Here is a 27,191-nt window from a genome sequence, read left to right as displayed (position 1 = left end):
GATACATAGTCTTTTTGCCGCTTCAAATGCACTGTTTAATACACTATCAGGATATTTCAATTTTTGCCTGCATTCCTAATCTTATCTATTTCATCATCAATATATTCAGGGCTACATACCCGTAATGCTCTTAAAAACATAGATGAAAACACTGACTTTTTAACCTTATTGCTTTGTCAGAATAGAAATGCACATAGGAAGAAATATTAGTGGGTTTTCTATACACTACTATTTAAACCCACTACTATTTCTTCGTATGAGGACATCCAGAAACAGTAAGCACCCATCATTTTCCATTTCCATCGTGAATTTAATTGATGGTACTAATTGATTTAACTTAGCAAAAAAAGTTTTTACATCTTGGTTCCCTGGCCATACACAAATTATGTCGTCAACATACCTAAACCATGTTACATTACGTGGGATTATGTTGTTTAATATCTTCTTTTCAAAAATTCCATATATAAGTTACTTAACACTGGGGATAGAGGTTTCCCATTGCCATACCAAAATTTTGTGAGTAAAATTTACCATTGAATTCAAATTTACAATCTTTTACATAATTTAATCAGTTCAATCAAAGTACTTTTAGAAAATGGGATATCCAGATGTGTGTTCTCTAACAATTCAGATAAAAACGCCATCAGATCATCTATTGGCACCTTTGTGCCAATAGATGATCTGATGGCGTTTTATCTGAATTGTTAGAGAACACACATCTGGATATCCCATTTTCTAAAAGTACTTTTGATTGAACTGATTAAATTATGTGTAAAAGATTGTAAATTTGAATTCAATGGTAAATTTTACTCACAAAATTTTGGTATGGCAATGGGGAAACCCTCTATCCCCAGTGGTAAGTAACTTATATATGGAATTTTTTGAAAAGAAGATATTAAACAACATAATCCCACGTAATGTAACATGGTTTAGGTATGTTGACGACATAATTTGTGTATGGCTAGAACCAAGATGTAAAAACTTTTTGCTAAGTTAAATCAATTAGTACCATCAATTAAATTCACGATGGAAATGGAAAATGATGGGTGCTTACTGTTTCTGGATGTCCTCATACGAAGAAATAGTAGTGGGTTTAAATATAGTGTGTATAGAAAACCCACTAATATTTCTTCCTATGTGCATTTCTATTCTGGACAAAGCAATAAGGTTAAAAAGTCAGTGTTTTTCATCTATGTTTTTAAGAGCATTACGGGTATGTAGCCCTGAATATATTGATGATGAAATAGATAAGATTAGGAATGCAGGCAAAAATTGAAATATCCTGATAGTGTATTAAACAGTGCATTTGAAGCGGCAAAAAGACTATGTATCAAAACCAGAAAGAACCTTACAACACAAAAAAATTTGCTTGTTCTGCCTTATAATAATAGTATGAAAGATATCCTCATCTTCTTAAGAATTTTGTGTTAATGTCGCATTTAAGAACAATACAACAATGAAAATGTACTTATCAAGAACTCCCCAGACAATATTAAAGGTGTGTATATAAAATTCCGTGTAAGTCTTGTGACAACTTTTATATTGGCCAAACTGGGAAAGCACTGGAAAAAAAGAATTGAACAACATAAGAAATGTGTGAGATATGCACAAGGAACAGTGGTATATTTATACATGTTAGTGAGAACAATCATGCTATCAACTGGGAAGGGGCAAAAGGATTGTATATTCTAATAATGCACTGAAAGGAACATCATTGAATCTAGCTTCATAAAAGAAAGTTACAACCATAATATGAATATCAGTCAAGGGATGTATAAACTTGATCCTTTAATATCAAAAAGAAATTTGTAAACTGTTTAAACTTTAAGGTAGGCAGTAGAGATGTATGAAAATAGGATTATCATATTTGTAAACACAGTACGAGGGTAGTAATGTTAATGAGTTTCCAACCCACCTCCATGACACCTGTCAGGTGTGGATCTGAGGTGGGGTATGGTCTGTTTATCAGCAATGTCCCCTGAGAGTCTATTGTGATTTTTAGCCAAATGAGTTTTAAAGGCCACTCCCTACCTCGACACCGGCCTGAGTTGAGATATGGAGCCTCTAACGGCTGTGTATGTTCGTCAGTACTGTTCTTGTAGTATATATATTTGTGACTTCTCACACTCTGTATCAGTCCTTCTGTCAATGGCTTGAAATAAAGTCGAAACCGGTCAGGACCTACACCCTGTTTCTTTATTTTTCACCTGTGGTAATGTGTGATAAATGAATCACGTACAAAAGTGATAATAATCATATATATATATATATATATATACATAAATCGATGCAATTAAAAGCGTGACAAAAGTTGGGAGTGGATAATAGTATTATGCTAATGTAGAAGTAAGGGAACAAAAACTGATGAATGCTTGTTTTAAGAGAAGATGAATAAGTGGATGGCAAAAAATTGATAGGGAGAAAATGTTATGAATTTTATTATTATTATTATTATTATTATTATTATTATTATTATTATTATTATTATTATTATTATTATTATTATTATTATTCAAAACATGAACTCCATTCATATGGAGCAAGCCCACAGGGGTCCACTGACTTGAAATTCAAGCCTCCAAAGAATACGGTGTTCATTTGAAAGAAGAAACTGTAACAGAGGCAAATGATGTTCTCTTCATGGTTTTAGAGCTAAGCACTGAAGGAGAACCTCTCACTCAACCATGGCCCCTTGGGTTCCCTAGGTGGGCTAGAGAGAGACCCATTCTGCAGAACAATAGCCTACAGGCTCCCCTGGGAAGCACCAGAAGAAGGCCCCTTTGTCGGACCTGGGATACAAGGCTCCCTCCGGAATCCCCAGAGGATTTCCTCAAATACTAAATCTGATTTACTATAATGCTGAAAAAGGGACACGACCTAGCTCCTACTTTCTTCAATTCCTCGAAGGCACTGACTCCATTTAACAATCCTTCCTGAGGCCAGCTGGGTCTCTTCGGCTCAGGGGACTTGGAGTGGGCTCCAATTCCAGCCTCAGTTTCCAGGATGTGGCGGAATAGCTGGTGGCAAGGAATCCAGTGCCTTCAAGGACAATCACAAAATAGGAGGAGAATTGCCAGTTCTTTTCCAATACTAAATTAGATCAAATTCGTTATTAAAGGTAAGCCTCAGGGGATTCCGGAGGAAGCATTGGTCCTCCGCTTCGGAAAAGGGGCGCCTAGGCACATGACGTCACAACAAGGTTATTATTTTTTGCTTTTAACATGAGAAAATCCTTCTCGACTTGGTAGTTATTGCTAACTAATTCTTTTATGGAGCCATCCCCTCTTTAGGGAAAGAGCTTATTTGTGATTAAAATACATACAACTTAAAATATATTGCCAGTTACTGGACATTACCAGAAATACAAGTTTTTTCACTCAGAATCTGAATAACCAATTAATGGTAAGTAATTAATGGAAATCATGGACCAGTTTACAAAATTAAAAGAGTCAGACATTAACAAATCGAGACATAAAATACCGTTTTCATTTATCCCCCTGAATATCTGTCAAAACAGTACATGCTATTACAGTTCATTATTTTTATTACCCAATTTCAGATTTACCAATCCGAATAGAAATATATATTTTTAAAATACTTACAAGCAATGTGTGCTAGGATCGTTATCAATAAAATTTAAGCGCACGCATTACGACAAATTTCAAATCAGTGCTTGCTGTCACGACTAATAAAAAAAAGTTTATAAAAATATAAAAGATAAAAATTTCCCGTGATTTTCAGGCACTTTCAAGGATTGCACAATGAAGCTAGTAGTTGCAGAGTTCACAAAACAACAACAACAAAAAAATCAGTCTTAACAAGAATCTAGCTTCTTCTTTCCCGTGTAAACAATACTGATGCAAAATACTAGTTGCTTCTGTCACCAGTATCCAAATTTTCATTTTCCTCACACAATGAACGCATCTTAAAAACACAACATGAATGGGTATTAGAGACGAACCCCTAATTCCATCAGAAATTTCTAACACACATACAGAAATGCATACATACGTACATACACACAAGAGCAAAAGCACCTGTATATAAAATACTGCCACCTATCAAGAGAGAGAGAGAGAGAGAGAGAGAGAGAGAGAGAGAGAGAGAGAGAGAGAGAGAGAGATACTTTCTACCATACGTACATACAAGAGCAAGCAACACCTACATACATACAAAATGTTGCCATCTATTTACCTAGAGAGAGAGAGAGAGAGAGAGAGAGAGAGAGAGAGAGAGAGAGAGAGAGAGAGAGAGATACTTTCTAACATGTATACATACATACATCCAGGAGCAAGCAACACCTACATACATACAAAATGTTGCCATCTATTTATCTAGAGAGAGAGAGAGAGAGAGAGAGAGAGAGAGAGAGAGAGAGAGAGAGAGAGAGAGAGAGAGGAGTATTAATAACACAGGATGTCCATCACTTAGACCTGGGCCACGGCGAGTGGAATGTTGTGGCAACATTAGCCACTCGGTCGACCTGTCCATCTCGTGCCAATTACGTCGTCCCAGAACTATCCTTCCCCCTACCCACTTTCCCCTAACCCCTACCCCTCCTCATCCTTACCTGGCATCGTCGAGACAAGGATGGTTTTAGCGCTATTGCTTTCTCCCCCCCCCCCCCGCCCATCCTACATTTCAAAGACACTTAACGTCATCGATGAAGGGGGCAGGGGAGTGAAAGGGAGAATGGGTTTTTCTGGTTTATTTATAGCCTGGTTTTATTTATTTTTTTATTTTTTAATTCTCAGCTGGCATGAGAGAGAGAGAGAGAGAGAGAGAGAGAGAGAGAGAGAGAGAGAGAGAGAGAGAGAGAAAACCTAACACACACGCACAGAGAACCTAACAGAAAGAGAGAGCGAGAGAAAGACAGACAATAAACCTAACACAGAGAGAGAGAGAGAGAGAGAGAGAGAGAGAGAGAGAGAGAGAGAGAGAGAGAGAGAGAGAAACCTAACACACACGCACAGAGAACCTATCAGAAAGAGAGATCGAGAGAAAGACAGACAAAACCTAACACAGAGAGAGAGAGAGAGAGAGAGAGAGAGAGAGAGAGAGAGAGAGAGAACAAAAGAAAAATGAGACGCAGACAGACAGACAGACAGAATACCTAACAGAAAGAGAGAGAGAGAGAGAGAGAGAGAGAGAGAGAGAGAGAGAGAGAGAGAGAGAGAGCCTGAACTGAAGTGAGATAAAGCCAACCCTCTCAAATAAACTGGGAAGTGAAGATTCTTTTCCAGAACTGGAGTTCACAAATGGAGTGAATGCACAGTAAGGGTTCAGGTCTCCTGGAAGCCTAGAAACATTCCTGTAGTTAGGCAGTCCAGAGGGATTATGACCTAACCAGACTTACCGTAACCTAACCTGACCTTGGAAGCCGTGCCCTGGTCTGGCCGGATGGAGGGCAGGGGATCCCCCCCCTTCACACCACAAGTAAGTAGTGACCCCTTATTTTGCACTCTACCCGAGTAAATAAATAAAATCGAACAAGATTATTATTATTATTATTATTATTATTATTATTATTATTATTATTATTATTATTATTATTATTATTATTATTCAGAAGATGAGCCCTATTCATATGGTACAAACCCACAGGGGCCATTTACTAGCAGTTCAAACTTCCAAAGCATATTATGGTGTTCATTTGAAAGAAGTAACAGAAGGTAATGGGAAATACAGAAAGAGGAGATTAGTTATTAGAAAAACAGATAAATTAATAAATAAGAACAATAAGAGAAAAGCACAATAAGAAAAAAAATTAAGTAAACTTGAAGAACGACGAACATGCAAATTCATTTGCCATTTTAATGACAAACTGAGGCTTCTTTTTTTTTTTTATCCTTATCAGCACTGTTAAACTGACGCCTGTCTACTGTCATATCAATCAACCAATCACTTGGTTGCAAGCATAGCACAATAAACAGATTCCCGACTCTTCTTCAGAGCTAAAGAAAATCCTAGCTACGCACACACACACACACACACAAACATATATATATTATATACATATGTATAACTGAATCACGAAAATATGGAACGTGATGAATATATAAATAAAGATAAAATCCACGAAGGAAACGGAAACACTGGAGTGCTGCGAGGCCTTTCGACACTAGTCCTTTACTTAGCAAGTAAAGGACTAGTGTCGAAAGGCCTCGCAGCACTCCAGTGTTTCCATGTTTCTTCGTGATTTTATCTTTAATTATATACATATATATGTGCATGTATATATATGTATTATTTATATATATACATACATATAAATATACATATATGTATATATATATATATATATATATATATATATATATATATATATATATATATATATATATATATATATATATATATATATATATATATATATATATATATATATATGTATATATATATTGTTTTCATTACATCAAAGAAGTGGACCCCACAAGTAAGCCAAAGACAGCAACTCAAAAAACGTAATGTATTCAAAGTAATGTATTTTTTTTATCAAATACATTATGTACGCCTTTGCTTTTGCATGACTGATAATATCTGAGACGCAGACGAACGTGTTATCCTTCTTTACTTCAACATAAACCACTCGGCCTGAGGTTGATGCTAAGCAATGCTCACGAAGACAAAAATATAAAAATGTATTCTGAATGAAGTTTTCTTTCACGAAATTCCGTCGGAAATTTTCGATTTGATTTACGAAAATATTGACGCGAATGAAATCTACTTCGACAATTTTTCACAGCTTGAAAAGACACCCATCCTAAAAGTAAATAAATAAATAAATAAAAATAAGTAAATAAACCTACCTTTCGAATGCACAATAAAGTGGAGGCTTTTTAATTGGTCGTATGAAAAAAAATTGAATACCTGAAAAAAAAAAACAGGAATACCTACAAACACAACGAACGAAATAAATATGTACATGCAGAAAAGTGACTTACCAATGTAAGCAATATTTATATGCAAGAAAGTGGCTTACCAACGAACGAAATAAATATTTACATGCAGAAAACTGACTTACCAACGAAAGCAACATTTATATACAAGAAAGTGACGCACCACTAAAGAGCTACCGGACAACCCGCCCCCCCCCCAAAAAAAAAAAAACCATACGACCAAAAACGAAAAATAAACCAAACCAAACCCAGCTGTAATTGGCATAATTACTCAACCAATTACAACGGGCCTGAAGGAACGGAATTTGCACTACATTACCTTCCAATTACCGCAGTCCGCAAATCATCAATCAAGGACTTACATACCTGCAGGGGAAAAACAGAGAGCGAAGGAGGTTTTAATTCAAAATTCCGATAATTAATGGCGAGGAACATAGGATGCGCTCAATGAAATCCTATGGCAATTAACGCAGGATAAAAAAAAAAATAGAGTCCCGTAGGAACCACTTTTCCCCAATAACTAATTAAAGCTTAAGGCTTAAATCAGAAGGTTTGACCAAACCCCTTTTGCTTCTGACTAATGGATAATTGTTCGTGGCCCTTTTTATTTTATCTTGCGTTTCCTTGCTGGTATAAAATGATGATTTAAAGCAGCATTTATACTGATTACGATTAACATTGTGATTAACATTACTTAAACACTATCCAACGTACTGGGTAATTATGAATAGGACAACACTAAATTATTAACATTGAGTCGGCAGCCATAAGGAGAATGAGTCAGCTACTGGAAGATTGCGTTTATAGGAATAAAGGAAATTTACTGGGAATCACCCTTGCTTGAAGTAAGAAAGTGCAATGCGCAAGCGTACACAGTCACACATACACGCATGCACACACACATATACACACAAACACACATATGTCTATCTATCTATCTATCTCTATATGTATGTGTATATATATACTGTATATATATGTGTGTGTGTTGCGTGCGTATCTTTCTTACAAGACGTAATATGAAGTACAACAAGGAATTAGATACACAAATAACAAATAAATATAATAAGGAGAGTATCGGAAGAGTATTATAATACCTGTAATATCTATATTACACACACACATATACATATATAATATATATATATATATATATATATATATAATATATATACATATATATAATATATATATATATATATATATATATATATATATATATATATATATATATATATATATATATATATATATATATATATATACTATTTATCACATCACCGTGATTCATATACAATCAGAAAGCTACAAACGTCCTTTAATATCCAATTCACTACCTCGGATAATATATTTTCATATATGTTACCGAAGGGGAATTTTAGTTGATAATAAGTCCACCGTCCCGTGGGGTCGAACCAGCGACGGACGAGGAATCAGGACTACCAATATATTTTCATATATGTTACCGAAGGGGATTTTTTTAGTTGATAACACGGACGAGGAATCAGGACTACAGTGGTTGAGTGTGTGTCACTGTGGTCCATTCCTCGTCCGTCGCTGGTCTGACCAACGGACGGGTGGACTTATTATCAACTAAAATTCCCTTCGGTAACATATATGAAAATATATTGCAGATGAATTGGATATTAAAGGACGTTTGTAGCTTTCTGATTATATATATATAATATATATATATATATATATATATATATATATATATATATATATATATATATATATATATATATATATATATATATATATATATATATATATATACACACAAAAACCCCAAACACTTCCCGCTCCATTTCCTTAGCAACCAGATCATACAGATGATAATACGCTTAATAAAAAAAAACACACACACAACCGAAAACATTTTAGTTGCGTGGAATGCAACCACCACAACCGTTTCTCTCCTCTTATGCCTGTCAGCATTTATCCGTCCCCTCTTAATCCTAGCCCATTATCAGGTCTTCTTAATTCCGTTTCCCGTCTCGTCCTCCCATTACGCCCTTCGTGAAACTGCTTCTCGTAGAAGGCGCTGACGGGGAGCATGAAGATGATATGCGGGAGCAGGTGAAGAGAGGAATGGAGGAGGGGGAGGAGGAGAAGGAGGAGAATGGAAGGATGGAAAGAATGGAGAGGAGTGAAATGCAGGAGTAGATGAAGGAAGATGAGGATATGGGAGCCAGGAGAGGCGTGAAGGAGGAGGAGGAGGAGGAGGAGGAGAGGAAGAGGAGGAGGAGGAGGAGGAGGAGGAGGAGGAGGAAGACAAGGAGATGGAAGAGGAAGAAGAAGAAAGGGATGAAGAGGAGGAGGACGAGGAGGAGGGGAGGAGGCTAAGGATGGAAGGATGGAAAGAGAGGCGAGGACTGAAGGAAGAAGAAGAAGAAGAAGAAGAAGAAGAGAGAGAGAGAGAGAGAGAGAGAGAGCGATAAGAAACAAAGGAGTGTCATGACATGAAGGAATAAAATGAGGAAACAAAGATGCAAGCATGGAGGAGATAGAGGAGGAGGAGGAGGAGGAGGAGGAGGAGGAGGAGGTGGAGGAGGAAGGGGAGGAGGAGGAGGAGAATCATGGCGACGCGTCCCAGACTCGCTTTAAGCCCTCTGGCCATCCAGATGTCATGTGCACAACTGCCTCTAATTAATGCATGTAGCTAACCGCTATCACCGTGTTTAACGCGCACAGACATTCCTTTCCGTCTCTCTCTCTCTCTCTCTCTCTCTCTCTCTCTCTCTCTCTCTCTCTCTCTCTCCGTCGTGTGTCCTCTTCCCGCAACACAATTCATCAACGGCCGCGATGAATATGTTTAAGCGCGTCTTCGCTACCCTGCCTTTGGGTTGGGGCTGGCGCTCTCTCTCTCTCTCTCTCTCTCTCTCTCTCTCTCTCTCTCTCTCTCTCAGGAACACAATGCAACGGCTCTGCAGTAAAGAGGGTATTGGGGGTGATGGCATGGTGGTATTACCTGGCGTCGGTATATATTGAATGGGCGTGAAACTGCCGTATTTTCATTTCAGCTCTCCCATCACTTTTGTATTACATTGCCCTTTTATCCTTTCGTCGAGGTTCTTTTTCTTGATGGGATTCTCTCTCTTTATCTCTCTCTCTCTCTCTCTCTCTCACACACACACACACACACACATACACACACACAAACAAAATAATACCACCACGTATCTCCGTAATATCAGACATTATGTGAAACAAATAAATATTTCTCTCTCTCTCTCTCTTACACATTACACACACACACACACACACACACACACAAAATAATATCATGTGGCTCCTTAATTCTAAACATTATATAAAACAAATGACAAATATTTTTTCTCTTTCTCTCTCTCTCACACACACAAACACACACAAACAAAAGGATTCTGTATGTGGCTCCATAATACCAAATATTATGTGAAACAAATGACATCTCTCTCTCTCTCTCTCTCTCTCTCTCTCTCTCTCTCTCTCTCTCTCTCTCTCTCTCACACACACACACACAAACACACATACACAAACAAACAAACAAAATAACACTACCATGTGGCTTCTATAACACCAAAAACTTCATGAAACAACGAAGAAATATATGACAACATTCAATAGTTTTTCTTATTTTTAAAACATTCTTTTCAAACTTAACATAATTAATTAAGAATCAATTAACCTAAAAATATCAAACATCAGAAAAAACCTTCAAGATACGAATATTAGTGATGCATTAAAATACCGCTTTTCACATTAAAAAAAAAAGTGGTGTTTCCTGTATCTGAGATTTTAATATGCAAGAATTTTTGCCTTAAATACTTTTCTACTGCTTGCGGCCTTCCCTTGCAGTTTTCTCTATATATTTGCTCATTCAAATATTTTATTTCATTTATCTTCTACCTTATATTTATATATCTTTTTCCCCTTCAGTTCCTCCGTTCCTTCCTTTGCAGTCTATTCCTTATATTTGCCTTATTCCTACAATTTCCTTAATTGGCTTGTATTTCACGTTCTCTGCCTTTATCTTATCTATCTTTTTTCCCATCTGTTCTTCGTCATTTTAATTCCTGTTTTCGTCATTTTAATTTCTTTTTTTTGTTGTTGTTGTTTACAGTTGTTTTTCTACCGCTGTCACCCAGAGTTTGTACAGAAAACCTAATTATTGGCGTTTGTTTTTTTTATTTTACTGTTGTTTTTATATCCAGTTATTGTTCGAGACCGCCATAATTATTGGTGTTCGTTTCTGTTTTTGCTGTTGTTTTTCTATTCTCGACAGACAACGTCTGCACAAGAAAACCCTGATTGTTGTTAATTTCAATGTTGTTTTTCTATCCTAATCGGCCACCATTTCTACAAGAAAACCCTAATTATTTTGTTTTTAAGGTTGTTTTTATATCCTTGGCAGACACCATGGTTGTTTTTGAAGTTACTTTTCTATCCGAGTCAACCAGAATTTGCGCAACAAACCCCCAATTATTGTCGTTTCTTTTTCTCTTGCTGTTGTTCTTCCACATACTCAGGGGGGTGATGTTCCCCTATACACCAATCCCAGTTCCCTGTCATTTCTTACCGGTGTTGTTCGTCTTGTTGCCTTTTCCTTCTGACAAGTATAACACTATCTCTCTCTCTCTCTCTCTCTCTCTCTCTCTCTCTCTCTCTCCTTAGCGTCTCCCCCCCACTGCCCTTGTCTATAGGACGCTTCCTGAGGTTCTTTGCCAATAATGGCTACCCCAACTTTATCGCACTCTGCACCCTTCTGCTTCCTTTATCATGAGTCTGACACCCTGTCCGTCTTCCTGGCGATGCCTGGAGACTTGTTTGCTTGAACTCTCTCTCTCTCTCTCTCTCTCTCTCTCTCTCTCTCTCTCTCTCTCTCAGAGGCACATTTCATTTTCTTTATGTCCTCTTTCTTGACAGATTTGTTTTCACTGACTTCTTGTCATTTCCGTCGTGGTCCGAAGGGAGACTCTCTCTCTCTCTCTCTCTCTCTCTCTCTCTCTCTCTCTCTCTCTCTCTCTCTGATGTATACACACACACACACATATTTATATATATGCTGTATATATTTTATACCTCATGACTACCTAACTGAGACAATTACCAATAATATTTTAGAAGTGCATGACCATATAAAACAAAAGAGAACAATGAATAAAAAGGTCCAGCCTCCAACCTCTTAAAGTTGAAATAAAGTTAAAATATATAACATGAACGAACACAGCCAAAATAAAAATAGTAAAAAAAAAAAAAAAACTGAAAATCTGGCGACCACAAATCCCTCGTATTACAAGCAAAATATTTGGCTGCGTATTGGCAGAGCCTTTCAAAATCAACACACAAGGGAGGGTGGTGGGATTTTAGGAGGGAGGGGGGGGCCCCTACGTCAACAAACCACGGCCCAAACCACAATCGAAAGAACAAACGACGCGCAAACAAACCATCTTCCACTGCAATGGTCTTGTTTGCCAACCATAACAGCGGGGCTGACAAACAACTGGTGGATGGCGGCCGTGCAGGACTTCAAAAAAGGGTCCTTTTTTCTTCTGTTTTTTTTTGTCAGTTCACTTCTGACATACTGCATGGCCCAGGTAGCCCAAAAAAGAGAGACTTTCTTCTTTCATTTTTAGCTCGTTTCTGACATACTGCAAGGCCCAGGTAGCCTGGAAACAGGTGACTTTTCTTTTTTTTTTTTTAGTTTACTTCTGACATACTGCATGGCCCAGGTATCCTCAAAATACGACTCTATTTCTCCTTTTTTTTTAAATTCGCTTCTGACATACTGCAAGGTTCAGTTAGAACCCAAAAAAGTGCCTTTTTTCTTTTTTTTTTTTAAGTTCACTTCTGACAACTGCAAGGGCTCAGGCAGTCTCAAAAAAGGCTTTTTTCCCCCTTTTTTTTTGAAGTTCATAGCTGACATACTGCATAGCTCAGGTAAATTTGCTGAATCGTAAATTGAGTTATCGAAAGATGACAAATGCAAATTAGGAAGCTTTGACGGGTGCTAGGTTGGCTGAAATCTTACCAAATGCCCAACCCAGAGAGAGAGAGAGAGAGAGAGAAACTTGTTCAAATCCATATTCCATTTATACTTTAGCAGCACAAAACACTAACTCATGAACGAGTTTACAAGAATCACTGTCTTGAGAGAGAGAGAGAGAGAGAGAGATCCAACGTCCATTTTAATGAAAGAAGAAGGATACATGCTGGGCATGAGGGTAAATGCCCTTGCTTGACCTTTCAAGAGCCTGCTTGCAAAACTCCTTCCCAGCACTTGATACCCTGCGAGACTTGTTGCACGTATTGCAGTCATTCATTAAAAATAAACAACAATAACTACTACTATTAATACTAGTATTATTATTACCGCTACTACTATTACTATTACTACTGATGATGACGATGATGATGATATTTGTCTAAATATCCTTTTAAAGAAATCGTTCATGATAAAATAAACAACAATAATTACTACTGTTACTACTAATATTATTACTACTACTGCTGCTGATGGTGCTGCTGCTGATGGCGAGAATGATGATGATGATGATGATGATGATAGTCTTAATATGTTTTTTTTAAAGTTACACAAAAATCATTCATGAAGAAATTATAACAACAATAACAAACAATAACTTCGACCATTATTACTTCTATTTCTACTGATGATAATGATGATGATGATGATAGACACTATCATAATAACTACTACTAATATTACTACTATTATCACTTATTCTTTTAAATTTTCGCACAGAAATAATTTATGAAAATATTATAACCACAACAATAAACAGCAAAACTACTACTGTACTATTTACTATTACTAGTAGTAGTAGTATCATTACTGAGGATGATGATGATAATCTTAATATCCTTTTTCAAGCTTCACATTTATCCCCAAAAAGTTTCGTAATTCGATAATTAAACAGATGATAAAAATACTTCTATTTAAAAATCACAATAAAAAGACTAATAAAAGCAGCACTAACAACATCCTAATCGGTCGGAATAGTAGTAATATACCAGTAATAATAGAGAACAATAATAATATAGAAAAAATGATAAAATCCAAAATGAGCAATGTCACATACACACATATCTACCACAACCTCTGATAAATTAAACGTGCTCAAAACACGTCTTTAGTTTCGAATCCCTAAAAAAAAGTTTTTGGGTTCGGATCCCTAAAAAAAATAGTCTTTAGGTTCGAATCCGTTAAAAAAGTGGTTTAGGTTTGAATCCCTTTACAAAGTTGTTTAGGTTCGAACCCCTAAAAACGTATTTAGGTTCGATTCCCTAAAACACGTGTTTAAGTTCGATTCCCTAAAACAAACATGTTCAGGTTTGACCTCTAAACGTGTTTAGGTTCGAATTTCTAAAAATATGTGTTTAGGTTCGAATCCCTAAAACACGTTTTTAGGTTCGATCCCTTAAAAATTTGATATGGTTCGACCCCCCTAAAAACGTGTTTAGGTTCGAATTCCTAAACATATGTGTTTAGGTTCGAATCCCTAAAAACGTTTTTAGGTTCGATCCATTAAAAAGGTGTTAAGGTTCGACCCCTAAAAACGTGTTTAGGTTCGGATCCCTAAACATACTGTATGTGTTTAGATTCGAATCCCTAAACACGTTTTTAAGTTCGATCCCTTAAAATAGTGTTAAGATACTAATGCCTAAAAAAACGTTTTAAGGTTCGAATCCCTAAAATTTTTTTGTTTCGAATCCCTAAAAAAAGTGTTTAGGTTCGAATCCTTAAAGACATTTTTAGATTCGATCTATTAAAAACGAGTTAAAGTTCGAATCCCTAAAAAAAACGTTTCAAGGTTCAAATCCTAAAAATAAAAATTTTAGGTTCGAATCCTTAATAAAAAACTATTTAGGTTGGAATCCGTAAAACGTGTTTACGCTCGAATCTCTCAACCGTATCACGATTATATTCCACACTGATGATTGGGCAGAGCTTTTCAACACACACCAACAAAAAAAAAAAACTTTTTTCCTCCAACCAGTATAGTTCTCCGAACCACGATATTTCTCTTTTTTTCTTTTTTCTTTTTTATATTTTTTTTTGGTAAGTGATATGATATAGAGTACAAGCAGGAGGGGGTGGGAGAAAAGGGGGTAGGGGGATTTGGGAGGGGGAGCTTTGTGGTGGGTAGGGGAGACTGCAGTCAACTGTGAACCCGAAAGCAGAAATGCAACTGCCAAAGCAGTGAAATGTTTCTGACGGTACAAGCAAGTTACAAACAGTTTATGTATTTTTTAATACCATTTTTATTTGTTCCAGTAATATACAATTTCCTAAATATACTCGGCTGTAATTTGATGAATAAATTATTACCTTTAAGTAAAGGAAAACTTTTTATAAGAAAAAATATGCGCATCTCTGTTTGAATCCATACTTGTATACAGTATATAATATACAGAGCAGTGACATTAAAAGTAAATATAATTACTTTCAGAGAGAGAGAAGAGAGAGAGAGAGAGAGAGAGAGAGAGAGAGAGAGAGAGAGAGAGAGAGCGTACAAAGAAGCATTTTAGAATTACAACACGAGAGAGAAAGAGAATACAGAAAAATAGTATTTTTCAAATACACCACAAAGGGAGAGAGAGAGAGAGAGAGAGAGAGAGAGAGAGAGTATACATCTGCGACTTAAATGTTAGTTATTAATCTTAATAATGTTACAAGGATGTTCTAAATATATCTATGTATTTTTGGGGCAGATACAAAAAAAGCACAATAAAAATCTTAGAAATAAAAAGAATTACAAAAATATGAAGTTGGAAAACGCGAACTTAAAAATATTTCATACATTTTCTTTTCCTTTCAGTTTATGGCGCAAGAAAAACCACTCTTTACGTGGTGCCCTTTCCTCTGAGAGAGAGAGAGAGAGAGAGAGAGAGAGAGAGAGAGAGAGAGAGAGAGAGAGAGAGAGAGAGAGAGAGAGAGAGAGAGAAGGGGGGTATTTGTTGAAATATTATATGCTAAATCACTGTCTAATCGGTATCTCTTATATATACATATAATAAATGTATTCTATCCACTTGCAATAAAAACCATACACACACTCACAAACACAACCAGTCGCCCCCTACCTCAACCACACCCCCTTCCCCTCTCGCTCCCCTAACCCCCCAAAAAAAAAAAATACTCCCTACATCTTGACGGAGTCAACACTAATATCTCTCTCTTGATCCATCGAAAGGCGATCTCCAAAGGGTGTCTTCAAATCACAATTTCCACCCCCGCCTTATCCCCCTACCCTAAACCTCACCCCTTCCCCTTCACGAAGGACGAAAAATCACCCTCCCTCTCCCCTCCCCCTTCCACTTCCACTTGACCGTCGTGAGTGGAGAGTGAGTGAGAGAACTTTTGATGTGTACCTTCCGTCATCTGCTGTTGCAGTCCTTGAGATGAGAACCGAACAATTTTGGACTTTGCTGCGCCCCTGGGAAAGGGGGTGGGGATTTTTTTTCTCGCTGATTTTTATGGAATATATCTATCTATCTATCTATCTATCTATCTATCTATCTATCTATCTATCTATATATATATATATATATATATATATATATATATATATATATATATATATATATATATTATATAAAATAATCAACACAAATCACGTGTGGAACAAAATAAATTTCTGACTCGCATCAGGATCGAACCCTTGTCTTTCAAATGAAAGACCAGACCGCTGGTCTTTCGTTTGAAAGACCTTGATCCTGATGTGAGTCAGAAATTTATATATATATATATATATATATATATATATATATATATATATATATATATATATATATATATATACATATATATCATGTATATATAATATCCTCTTATTATTTCTAAACTGAGAGATGTCATTTTGACTTACAAACACCCTGTTTTAAAACTACAGTTAATTTCTAGATGCGTCCTAATTTCCACTTATTACAAATCAATTTTTCGTTCACAAATTAACCCCTTTTAAAATGACTATAGTAGACCATCTTACCTATGTACGAGTGTAATAAAATTAATATTTAATATTATAAAATAAAGCAACAGAAACAATTTTGCTAAGCTTTGCAATTACTTATTATCATTTCTTGGTATACCTGCTCAGGCAATAAACGAAATGCTTGCAACCCAAACAAGTAAAAAATGCGCCGGAGTTTCTTCGGCGCAATCGAGTTTTCTGCGCAGCCGCTACAGCGCATAATCAAGGCTATCGAAAACAGATCTATCTTTCGGTGGTCTCGGTGTAATGCTGTATGAACCGCAGCCAATGAAACTTTAACCACGGCCCGATGATGGCCAATCCTATATCGTTTCCAGAAGCACGATGATGGCTAACTTTAACCTTAAATCAAACAAAAACTACAGAGGCTAGAGGGCTGCAATTTGGTATGTTTGATGACTGGAGGGTGGATGATCAACATACTACTTTGCAGCCCTCTAGCCTCGGTAGTTTTTAAGATCTCAGGGCGGAGAGAAAAAGTGCGGACAGAAAAAAGTGCGGACGGACAGACAAAGCCGGCACAGTAGTTTTCTTTTCAGAAAACTAAAAGCTACTAAAACCGCTCTTTTATGTGCCTTTAGCATTGCAGTTGAAAATACAGGAAGATGACACTAAACCCCCGATCTGCTATGATATGGTATTTTACTTGTGGCCTAAAAGTATGAACTGACATTTCACAAAAAAAGCCTAGTAGGTTAACAAGCCTTCTTGTAAATGAAATTTGAAATTTAGCAATGGTTACACATAAAAAATTAGCAAGTAAAAGTGTATGAGTGTTGTATGGCATCAATTAATAATTACACAGCAAAAAATTACTAAGTAAAGGTATATGTGAGCAATGTACAGTATATCATTAACTTGAGGACATTTACAAGTTACTGCATATGTAAACATAGACATTCACATGTACGAGAACATATTAATATTCTTATAGAGTGTCTTGTACTTACAAGCGCACCTCGCATGCGCGCGCGAGCGTACGTGAAGATATGAATTTATCAAAAACAGTTTAGCGTACCGAGACCTCTCTCGAGAGCCCGCAAAATCTGTAGTAACATCGACAGCCCCCGGGGGAAGCAGAGGAAGGTTGTCATTCGATGAAAAAGATTCCCCCAGGGGAAATCAGCGCCATTAAAACCTGGCCGAGATTTCCAAGCGATGTTTAACAATGATTTAGATCGCTCGAACCGCTGGGAAAACACCTGGGTTGGTATGAGAGAGAGAGAGAGAGAGAGAGAGAGAGAATACAAAGTTGCGTTTTTTATTTACAACACGAGAGAGAGAGAGAGAGAGAGAGAGAGAGAGAGAGAGAGAGAGAGAGAGAGAGAGACCTTTCTTTTATTTCTCAACAATGCCTATATCAATCTGACGGCCTGATGTTGAAATGGACAGATAAGCCTACTCTCTCTCTCTCTCTCTCTCTCTCTCTCTCTCTCTCTCTCTCTCTCTCTCTCTCTCTCACACACACACACACACATCTGATGAGTACAACCTCCCAGGACAAACAAACATTAATAAAAATAAAAACTACCAATATTCCTTTTGTGAGAAAATACTATCAATTTAAATCGCGAGTTACATAAAGCAATATATACCCTAACCTCTAGTTAGTCAGTACAAAGCAGGAAAGGCCAGCCATCTCTCTCTCTCTCTCTCTCTCTCTCTCTCTCTCTCTCTCTCTCTCTCTCGACATTTTCTCTTGTCTTTATTCGCGCTACTTAATGTCAGTTCTTCTTACTTCACTTGATAAGAAAGCTCAAGTGAGCTTTTATGACCAAAGCCTGTCCTTAGTCATTCAGTGTATACACATACACACACACATATATACACATATATATATATATATATATATATATATATATATATATATATATATATATATATATATATATATATATATATATATATCATATATATATATAATTTTAAAATTAATAAAAGTAAATTGGATAAATACAAAAAAATTTAAATAAACAAATAAAAATAATGAAAAAATAAAAAATAATAGTAAGAGAAGACAGAATTATATATACATAGATTATATATATATATACATGTATATACTGTATATATATATATATACATACATTATATTTCTTTTTCCTAAGATCCTCCTATTAGCCTCCAACACCACCCTTTAAACATTTCAATATTACCAGTCGTGACAAAAGTTTCCTTTCACTAGTTGTCCTTGATAAGGGAAAACGGAACAGCTCTCTCTCACGACAACCTTCACGGCTCAGTAAACATTTGACTCCATTAATGTGTAATATATCTATTCTGAAGGTTGATCATGAAGCTAATACATTCAGCAGAGAGCCATGCTTACGTAACGCCTCATAAATATCAGAAATAAATTGACAAATTTCCACAAGTACCACCTTTAAACTTTTGGCTGTTTAGTTTCCAAACAACTATTCTTATATATATATATATATATATATATATATATATATATATATATATATATATATATATATATATATATATATATATATATATATATATATATATATATATATATATATATGAAACAACGTCCAAACTAACTCCACACAGGCCTATATTTAACCCTACCGTGCAAAGCATACTAAATTATGGATCGGGCCGAGAGATCTGACCCTAATAATGGATGACACTTGACACACCTTGGAAATCAATCTCGATACGTGATACTCTATACGTGCAAGGAAAATTGAGCCTAAGACCGCGTTACCATAAGGGTGATATTGGAATTCTGGTTTTTCCTCTAAATTCCCTTGACGTCGGAGCTTAACCCTTTACACTGAAAAGTCAAAGGTGTTTGATTTCATGTATCCCCAGGTAAATGACGGTATCCCCACTATTTCAGCTGCATAGGGTACCTACATCAACTGTTTGCGATGATGACACGTAGAAAAAAATTACGTATGTTAGCGGAGTTCTTTATTATTTACTTCAAATGCATAGATAACCATTGTGCATATGTATGTATGAATAACATTTTAACATTTCAACATCACTAGGATGAATCGAGGGTATTTTTTTTAAGAAAATGACATAAAAACAACTGTCTCCTAATTTTACCTGATCCAGGTATTCAATAACTTTTTTTTTTTGCAACGTTTAAAATGGTTGAACTTAAAAATAATATTACTAACAGCTGCTACGTAGATTTAAGCTATACAAAAATCTAAATGGACCATTTTCCTTTGATTTAGGGCGTATGAGACTACAGCAATACACACACATCTACCCTTTGCCTTAGTCAGGTCTAATCTTCTTATTAACTTTTGAACAAGGTGCTTCAGTGAGCTTTGAGGTGAATATTTTAAGCGCTAAGGAGATCGCTAATGCAAGATTTATTACATGGGCGAATTTGCATGACCTGAACGATTTGAGAATTTCTCCCTTTTCAGGTCATCAGCTTTTTGAGTGAATTCGTTTCATCAATCTGTGCAAGGGGGCCAGTTTTAATCCGCGCTATAAGGTGCTCGTTTATCTCTCTCTCTCTCTCTCTCTCTCTCTCTCTCTCTCTCTCACACACACACACAAACTGACTTTCACATACAAACAGACAGTACTTTTCTTAATTAAAATTATTCTTCTTACACAACTACAATTTCTCTCTCTCTCTCTCTCTCTCTCTCTCTCTCTCTCTCTCTCTCTCTCTCTCTCTCTCTCTCTCTCAACATGTCTGTTACATAGAGACTGACGGTATTTTTCTCAACTAGTAATTATATAACATAGGAAATTATTTTCTCTCTCTCTCTCTCTCTCTAATTAACTGTCACACACACAGGCTAATACTCCTTTCCTTAGCCAAACTTATACAACATAAATACTCTCTCTCTCTCTCTCTCTCAATGACCTACACCTCTGAACTACATAATATATAAAATACATCCCGAATCTCTCTCTTTTTCTCCCTACCCCTCCCTCCCTCCCCCTTCCCCTTCCCCTTCCCCTCCCCTGCCCCAAAACAAATTCAATAACGGCGTCTACGCCCTACTCTTAAAATCTGGTTCTGAGTTCTAAATTTCCAATCTTTTGGTATTTCATATGACTTAAATATATATATATATATATATATATATATATATATATATATATATATATATATATATATATATATATATTATATATATATATATATATATATATATATATATATATATATATATATATCTCTCATATATTCTGTTATATATATCCGCTCGAATATGGAACACTTCTGAGATGACGTTAGTCTAAAATAACGTTTGTTTTAAATAATGTTTGTCTAAAAATAACGTTTGTTTTGAAATAATGTTTGTCTAAAGAACGTTCGTTAAAATAATGTTCGTCTAAAATAACTTTTATCTAAAATAATATTTGTTTAAACGATGTTCAAACAAATGTTTAAACACGTTCGAATACAATGACGTTCGTCTAAAATAATGTTTGTCTAAAATAACGTTTGTCTAAAAAAACGTTTATCTAAAATAACGTTCGTTTCAAAAAATGTTCCTTTAAAAAACATTCGCCTTTAAAACGTTCTTATAACATAACGTTCCTCTAAAATAACGTTCTTCTAAAAAAAAAAGGTTCGTCTAAAAAGACGTTCGACTAAAACTGAGCCATACTTGGCGTTACGCTACAATATGGCATGTCTAAAATAACGTTCGTCTAAAATAAAGCCTTTCTTGGCTTTTCGTTTTCTGCAATTAACTTTTTCTTTCAGTTGAGTTTGTTTAAAACCAAGTCTTTCTTTCCCTTTTGGCTTCACTATGGAAAGTCTGAGATAACTCTCTTCCGCAAAATTAAGCCTTTTTGTTAAATTTAATATTATTCTTACAACTGGATGCGAATTTTGAACTTATGGTATTTTGATGATAAAATTCAGCATAGCACCCCGTAATTTCAAGAAGATTCAGGTGGTGATTTTTTACTTCTCTCTCTCTCTCTCTCTCTCTCTCTCTCTCTCTCTCTCTCTCTCTCCCCTGATCTCCCTCTCTCTATCTTCCTCTTTCTCTCTCTCTCTCTCTCTCTCTCTCTCCCTTTCTCTCTTTCTCTCCTTAATCTCTCTCTCAATCTTCCTCTTTCTCTCTCTATCTCTCTCTCTCCCCCTCAATTTCTCTCTCTCTCTTTTCCTCCCTCTTTCTTTCCCTCTCTCTCTCTCTCTCTCCTCCCTCCTCTCTCTCTCTCTCTCTCTCTCTCTCTCTCTCTCTCTCTCTCTCTCTCTCCTCTCTCTCTCTCTCTCTCTCTCTCTCTCTCTCTCTCTCTCTCACCTAATCCCTTCCTTCCTTGCTTCCAGGCCGAAATATGGCGGAAGGAAGGCCAGAATTTCTGACGCACCGTTTATCAGTGTCAACAAGTTTTCAGATCGGCGAGAGGGCAAGAATTTCATACAGAGCTGCAATTATGCGCAATTTGCAAACTATTTTTAAGCGGCACTACACCAATTAAGTGTTATATTACGTCCGCTTTTTCCCCAAGCCTTGATTTATGAATGTTTAAGGGAAATGTATATTCGTTTTCTCTCTCTCTCTCTCTCTCTCACTCTCTCTGTTTCTCTCTCTCTCTCATTCTCTCTCTCTCTCTCTCTCTCTCTCTATCTCTTTCTCTGTCTCTCTCTCTCTACTATGTTTCTCTCTCTGTTTCTCTCGCTCTTATTCTCTCTCTCTCTCTCTCTCTCTCTCTCTCTCTCTCTCTCTTTTTTTCTTCTACCACTTTATCTACATCTCCATCTATCTAGCTCTCTCTCTCTCTCTCTCTCTCTCTCTCTCTCTCTCTCTCTCTCTCTATCTAATCTCTCTCTCTCTCTCTATCTATCTATCTATCTATCTATCTATCTATCTATCTATATATATATATATATATATATATATATATATATATATATATATATATATCTGTCTTACAATCTATCACTCTCTCTTTTCTTCTATCTATCTGTCTATTTGGCTATCGCTCTGAAAATCTTCTTCTCCAATCCTAATTTTATTCCTGGAAAATCCGGAATTTTATTCCTGGAAGAAGAGAAAGGTTGGGGGGGATGTCCTACCAGGGCTCCCTCTTCGTCAACCCCCCCCCCCCACCCAACTCTTTTCTACGCGCAAACATGATAAATGAAAATGCCATAATGGTTTTCGACCATACGTTCTCAATTTTATTAACTACATTTTGCACTTTATTCTCCTCCCCTTTCCCCCCTCCCCCCCCACCCCCGCACCCCCCGCCCCGTCGGCCGCTGAAATATTTGCACCCTGCAATCATGATTCTTTTCGGCGATAATCTCGGGAAAAATGAGACTTATCATTTTCAATTTTCGGAAAAATCGCGCTGGTATTGAAGACACTGCACAAAACATAATGGGAAAAATAGTAATAATAATTCGTCGGATGAAAATACTGGCAGATTTTGCTCTGACTTTTTTTTTTATTGCTAGCTCTATTTTATCTTTGTCCTATAATATTATAAAGATTATATTATGAACGCAGGAGCGCACGCATGCAAAGCGTTATATATATATACAGTATGTACAGTATATATATATATATATATATATATATATATATATATATATATATATATATATGTGTGTGTATAAATGTATATATAAATGCATATATATATATATATATATATTTATATATATATATATATATATTTATATATACATTTATATATATATATATATATATATTTATATATACTATATATATATATATATATATATATATATATATATATATATATATATATATATATATATATATATATATATATATATATACTGTACATATATATATATATTTATTTATATATATACATATATATAATTATATATATACAGTATAAATATTATATACACACACATACACATATACAAAGAAAACAACCCTAAACGCCATTCAAACCTTTCTTACTATCAGACAGTCTTTAACATCCGAAAACGAGCAGAGAAGCCGTAACTCTCGACCAACTACCAACCTTTTAGAGAACAGAATGAGATCACAAGTCTCGCAAGCCTGACAAGAGATGGCGCTGGCGACATCTCAAGTCGGCCCATAAAAACAGACGGATGCGTTTATATGTGACCGGCGGTTCTCTCGAAGGCCAGTTTCCCCGACCCTTGCAGAGACATTATATACCAGCTCAAATTCCCAGGAATATTAATGTTTTGGCAAACGAGGGTCCTTTTTTTGGGGGGGGCAATTTGAAGCCTCATCGAGAGAGCGTTAAATCTCAGGGCCGAGGTCTTGGGAATGGCCCTAACCTTTCGAGGGTCCTCATTTTTCGACAGCTGGGAGTTCTGAATTCCCTGACGAATGTAATCATATTATTATTATTATTATTATTATTATTATTATTATAATAGTCTCATAATCTCATGAGCCACTAAAATGGTGAAGACATCCACAATGGCGTCAGTCTAAATATATATATATATTAAAAATATATAAAAAGGAGAGTTTTCGAGAACCTGCTGCATTCTCCTTTTCAATCTCAAAAGCTCTCGTTTTGTATATTATTATTATTATTATTATTATTATTATTATTATTATTATTATTATTATTATTATTATTATTATTATTATTATTATTATCAGAGAAACAAATCCACTGTTATGCATGGATACAAATAAATTTAAAAATAAATATATTTGTAGCCATACATTAGTGTGGATTAACTTCTCCATTTCAAGAGACATGCTACGATGAACATCTTTTAATTAATTCATTATTATTATTATTATTATTATTATTATTATTATTATTATTATTCCCCCAAATGCTAACACACCATGTCAGCAATTTTATTATTATTATTATTATTATTATTATTATTATTATTATTATTATTATTATTATTATTATTATTATTATCCGCCCAAATGCTAACACACTATATCAACACCTCCTAATGCTTTTCTTTCATAAAGCCATTCAACTTACATTCAACTGCTCTAGGATAGATGGATGGATGGAAATGTGGAATCTGGGAATTTAGGGGCATAATCCCAAGCCCTGGGACCCTAAGGTCTTTCAGGGATAGGGCTGTTCTAAGCGTATGAGAGCTTCAAGTCAAGTGTTGTCCCTAAAATGTTATTAATCTCCAACTTAAAAAAAAAAAAAAGCTTTGGAAATTACGATATTTCTTACTACCATGCATTAATATCCCTTGAAAGTTATATTTCTCTCTCTCTCTCTCTCTCTCTCTCTCTCTCTCTCTCTCTCTCTCTCTCTCTCTCTCTCTTTTCTTGTAACCTCTTCATTTGGCAAATAAGTACTTATAATCAAACGAAAAATTTAGTTTAACAATTATACGCTTACTTCAATTATAAGTGAATGCGCCCAAGTTTTTTCGGCGCAATCGAGTTTTCTGCCCATGAGACCTGAACCACGGCCCGTTGGTGGTCTCGGTATCCTATATCGTTGCCAGAAACTTGAACCACGATTATGGCTATCCTAGTATCGTTGCCAGTTAATCTTAAATAAAATAAAAACTACTGAGGCTAAAGGGCTACTATTTGGTACGTTTGATGTTGGAGTGTGGATGGTCAACATACCAATATGCAGTAGTTTTTAAGACCTGAGGGCGTACAGAAAAAAGTGCGGACAGAAGAAATGCGGACAGAAAAAGTGCGGACAGACAAAAGTGCGGACAGAGGAAATGCGGACAGAAAAAAGTGCGGACGGACAGACAAAGCCGGCACAATAGATTTAGTCCTAATAGTGAAGCTAACATATTATAACGAAATTAAGTTTAAATTAACATTCTTACACTGTCGTTTAGAGGCATGTGCTGCAAAAAAAAAAAAGGAAAAAAAATGACTAAAAACATATCATATGTCAGCTATCTCTCGTCCAGTGGGTGACAACTGCTGTAAGTGAGATGGTTTCCCCTTTCAGTCCCCCCAAAAAAGAGGGCCAATTATCCTATCCATTTCAAACGTCGCTCAACACGTAGGCTTTTATCTGGTGGAAGCGTACGAAAGAGGAAAATTATTTATAATATACATAAAAAACCAAAACATGGTGTCAAGAACAGCATGAAATAATTCAAGTGATACAGATGATGTGCATTCATATGTATTTAGGGAATACAGAATACATGTATATATCATGAGATACATCAGGAGGTAAAAAAATTCTGTATTTTGAAGACAATGTTAAGAAAGATTGACATGAAATCTTATTACAGTCTTTTGTCGTGCTTAAAATTATATATATAAATATATATATATATATATATATATATATATATATATATATATATATATATATATATATATATATATATATATATATATATATATATATATATATATATATATATATATATACTTTTATATATATATATATATATATATATATATATATATATATATATATATATATATATATATATATATATATATATATATATGTGTGTGTGTGTGTGTATAAACATATTTATAACTAAATGACGAAAGTGTGGAACGTGATGAATAAATAAATAAAGACAAAATCCACGAAGGAAAGAGATACAATGGAGTGCTGCAAGGCCTTTCGACTTCTTGTCCTTTACTTGAGACACACACACACACAAACACACACACACACACATATATATATATATATATATATATATATATATATATATATATATATAATATACAAAAAGAAATCAGAGGTTACATAAAGCCAGTGGTTCCATTAAAACTTACAATGCATCTCTTGAACTGGGTAACGTGACAGCTACTGAACTGCCGTGAAAACAGAATGGGTATCACCTTGGGGAACCTCGCCTCTCCACCCCTCCTCCCACCCTTGGGAGAAGAATACACATACAATAAGCCTGTATGCATACGTATACACATACCTACGCCCCTGCGATTTATATTCCTACAGGGAAAAGATCCCTGTCCCCAAAGAAAGAAAGAACGGAAGAAAGAAACAAAGAAAGAAAGAGAGAAAGGAGAAATCTCCCCGTGATGGAACTGAAGTGTGAACACGGACATAGAGAAAGTCAATGAAAAAATCCGCCCCTGAGTGAATTGGATGCACGGAGTGAATAAAGGGGCCGCTGGGATGAAAAATAACCGGAGACTGAATGGACAACAAAAGAGAGAGAGAGAGAGAGAGAGAGAGAGAGAGAGAGAAATAAAAAGTAGGATGAGAACGAACCGCAGTATCATAGTGGGAAAAAGTCTTACCATAGAGAGAGAGAGAGAGAGAGAGAGAGAGAGAGAGAGAGAGATACCATAGTGGGTAAAAAAAGTATTACCAGAGAGAGAGAGAGAGAGAGAGAGAGAGAGAGAGAGAGAGAGAGAGAGAGAGAGAG

The 27,191-nt window shown here is 35.6% G+C and overlaps 1 protein-coding gene across 1 annotated transcript in view; it reads right to left on the bottom strand.

Moving 5' to 3' along the window:
• Positions 1-8,910: 8,910 nt before the first annotated feature.
• Positions 8,911-27,191, bottom strand: part of LOC136827778 (uncharacterized) — a 44,590-nt gene continuing 26,309 nt past the window's right edge. The window contains exons 2-3 of the mRNA XM_067085236.1: positions 16,169-16,342; positions 8,911-9,244 (exon numbers count right to left, since the gene is read on the bottom strand). Coding sequence (XP_066941337.1) covers positions 8,911-9,244; positions 16,169-16,342 — 508 coding nt within the window. The remainder of the gene's footprint in view (positions 9,245-16,168; positions 16,343-27,191) is intronic.

The sequence above is a fragment of the Macrobrachium rosenbergii genome, chromosome 42 (genome assembly GCF_040412425.1).
Source record: "Macrobrachium rosenbergii isolate ZJJX-2024 chromosome 42, ASM4041242v1, whole genome shotgun sequence".
NCBI lineage: Eukaryota > Metazoa > Arthropoda > Malacostraca > Decapoda > Palaemonidae > Macrobrachium > Macrobrachium rosenbergii.
Note: the sequence above shows the minus strand (reverse complement) of the source record. Positions and strands in the feature narration are given on the sequence as shown.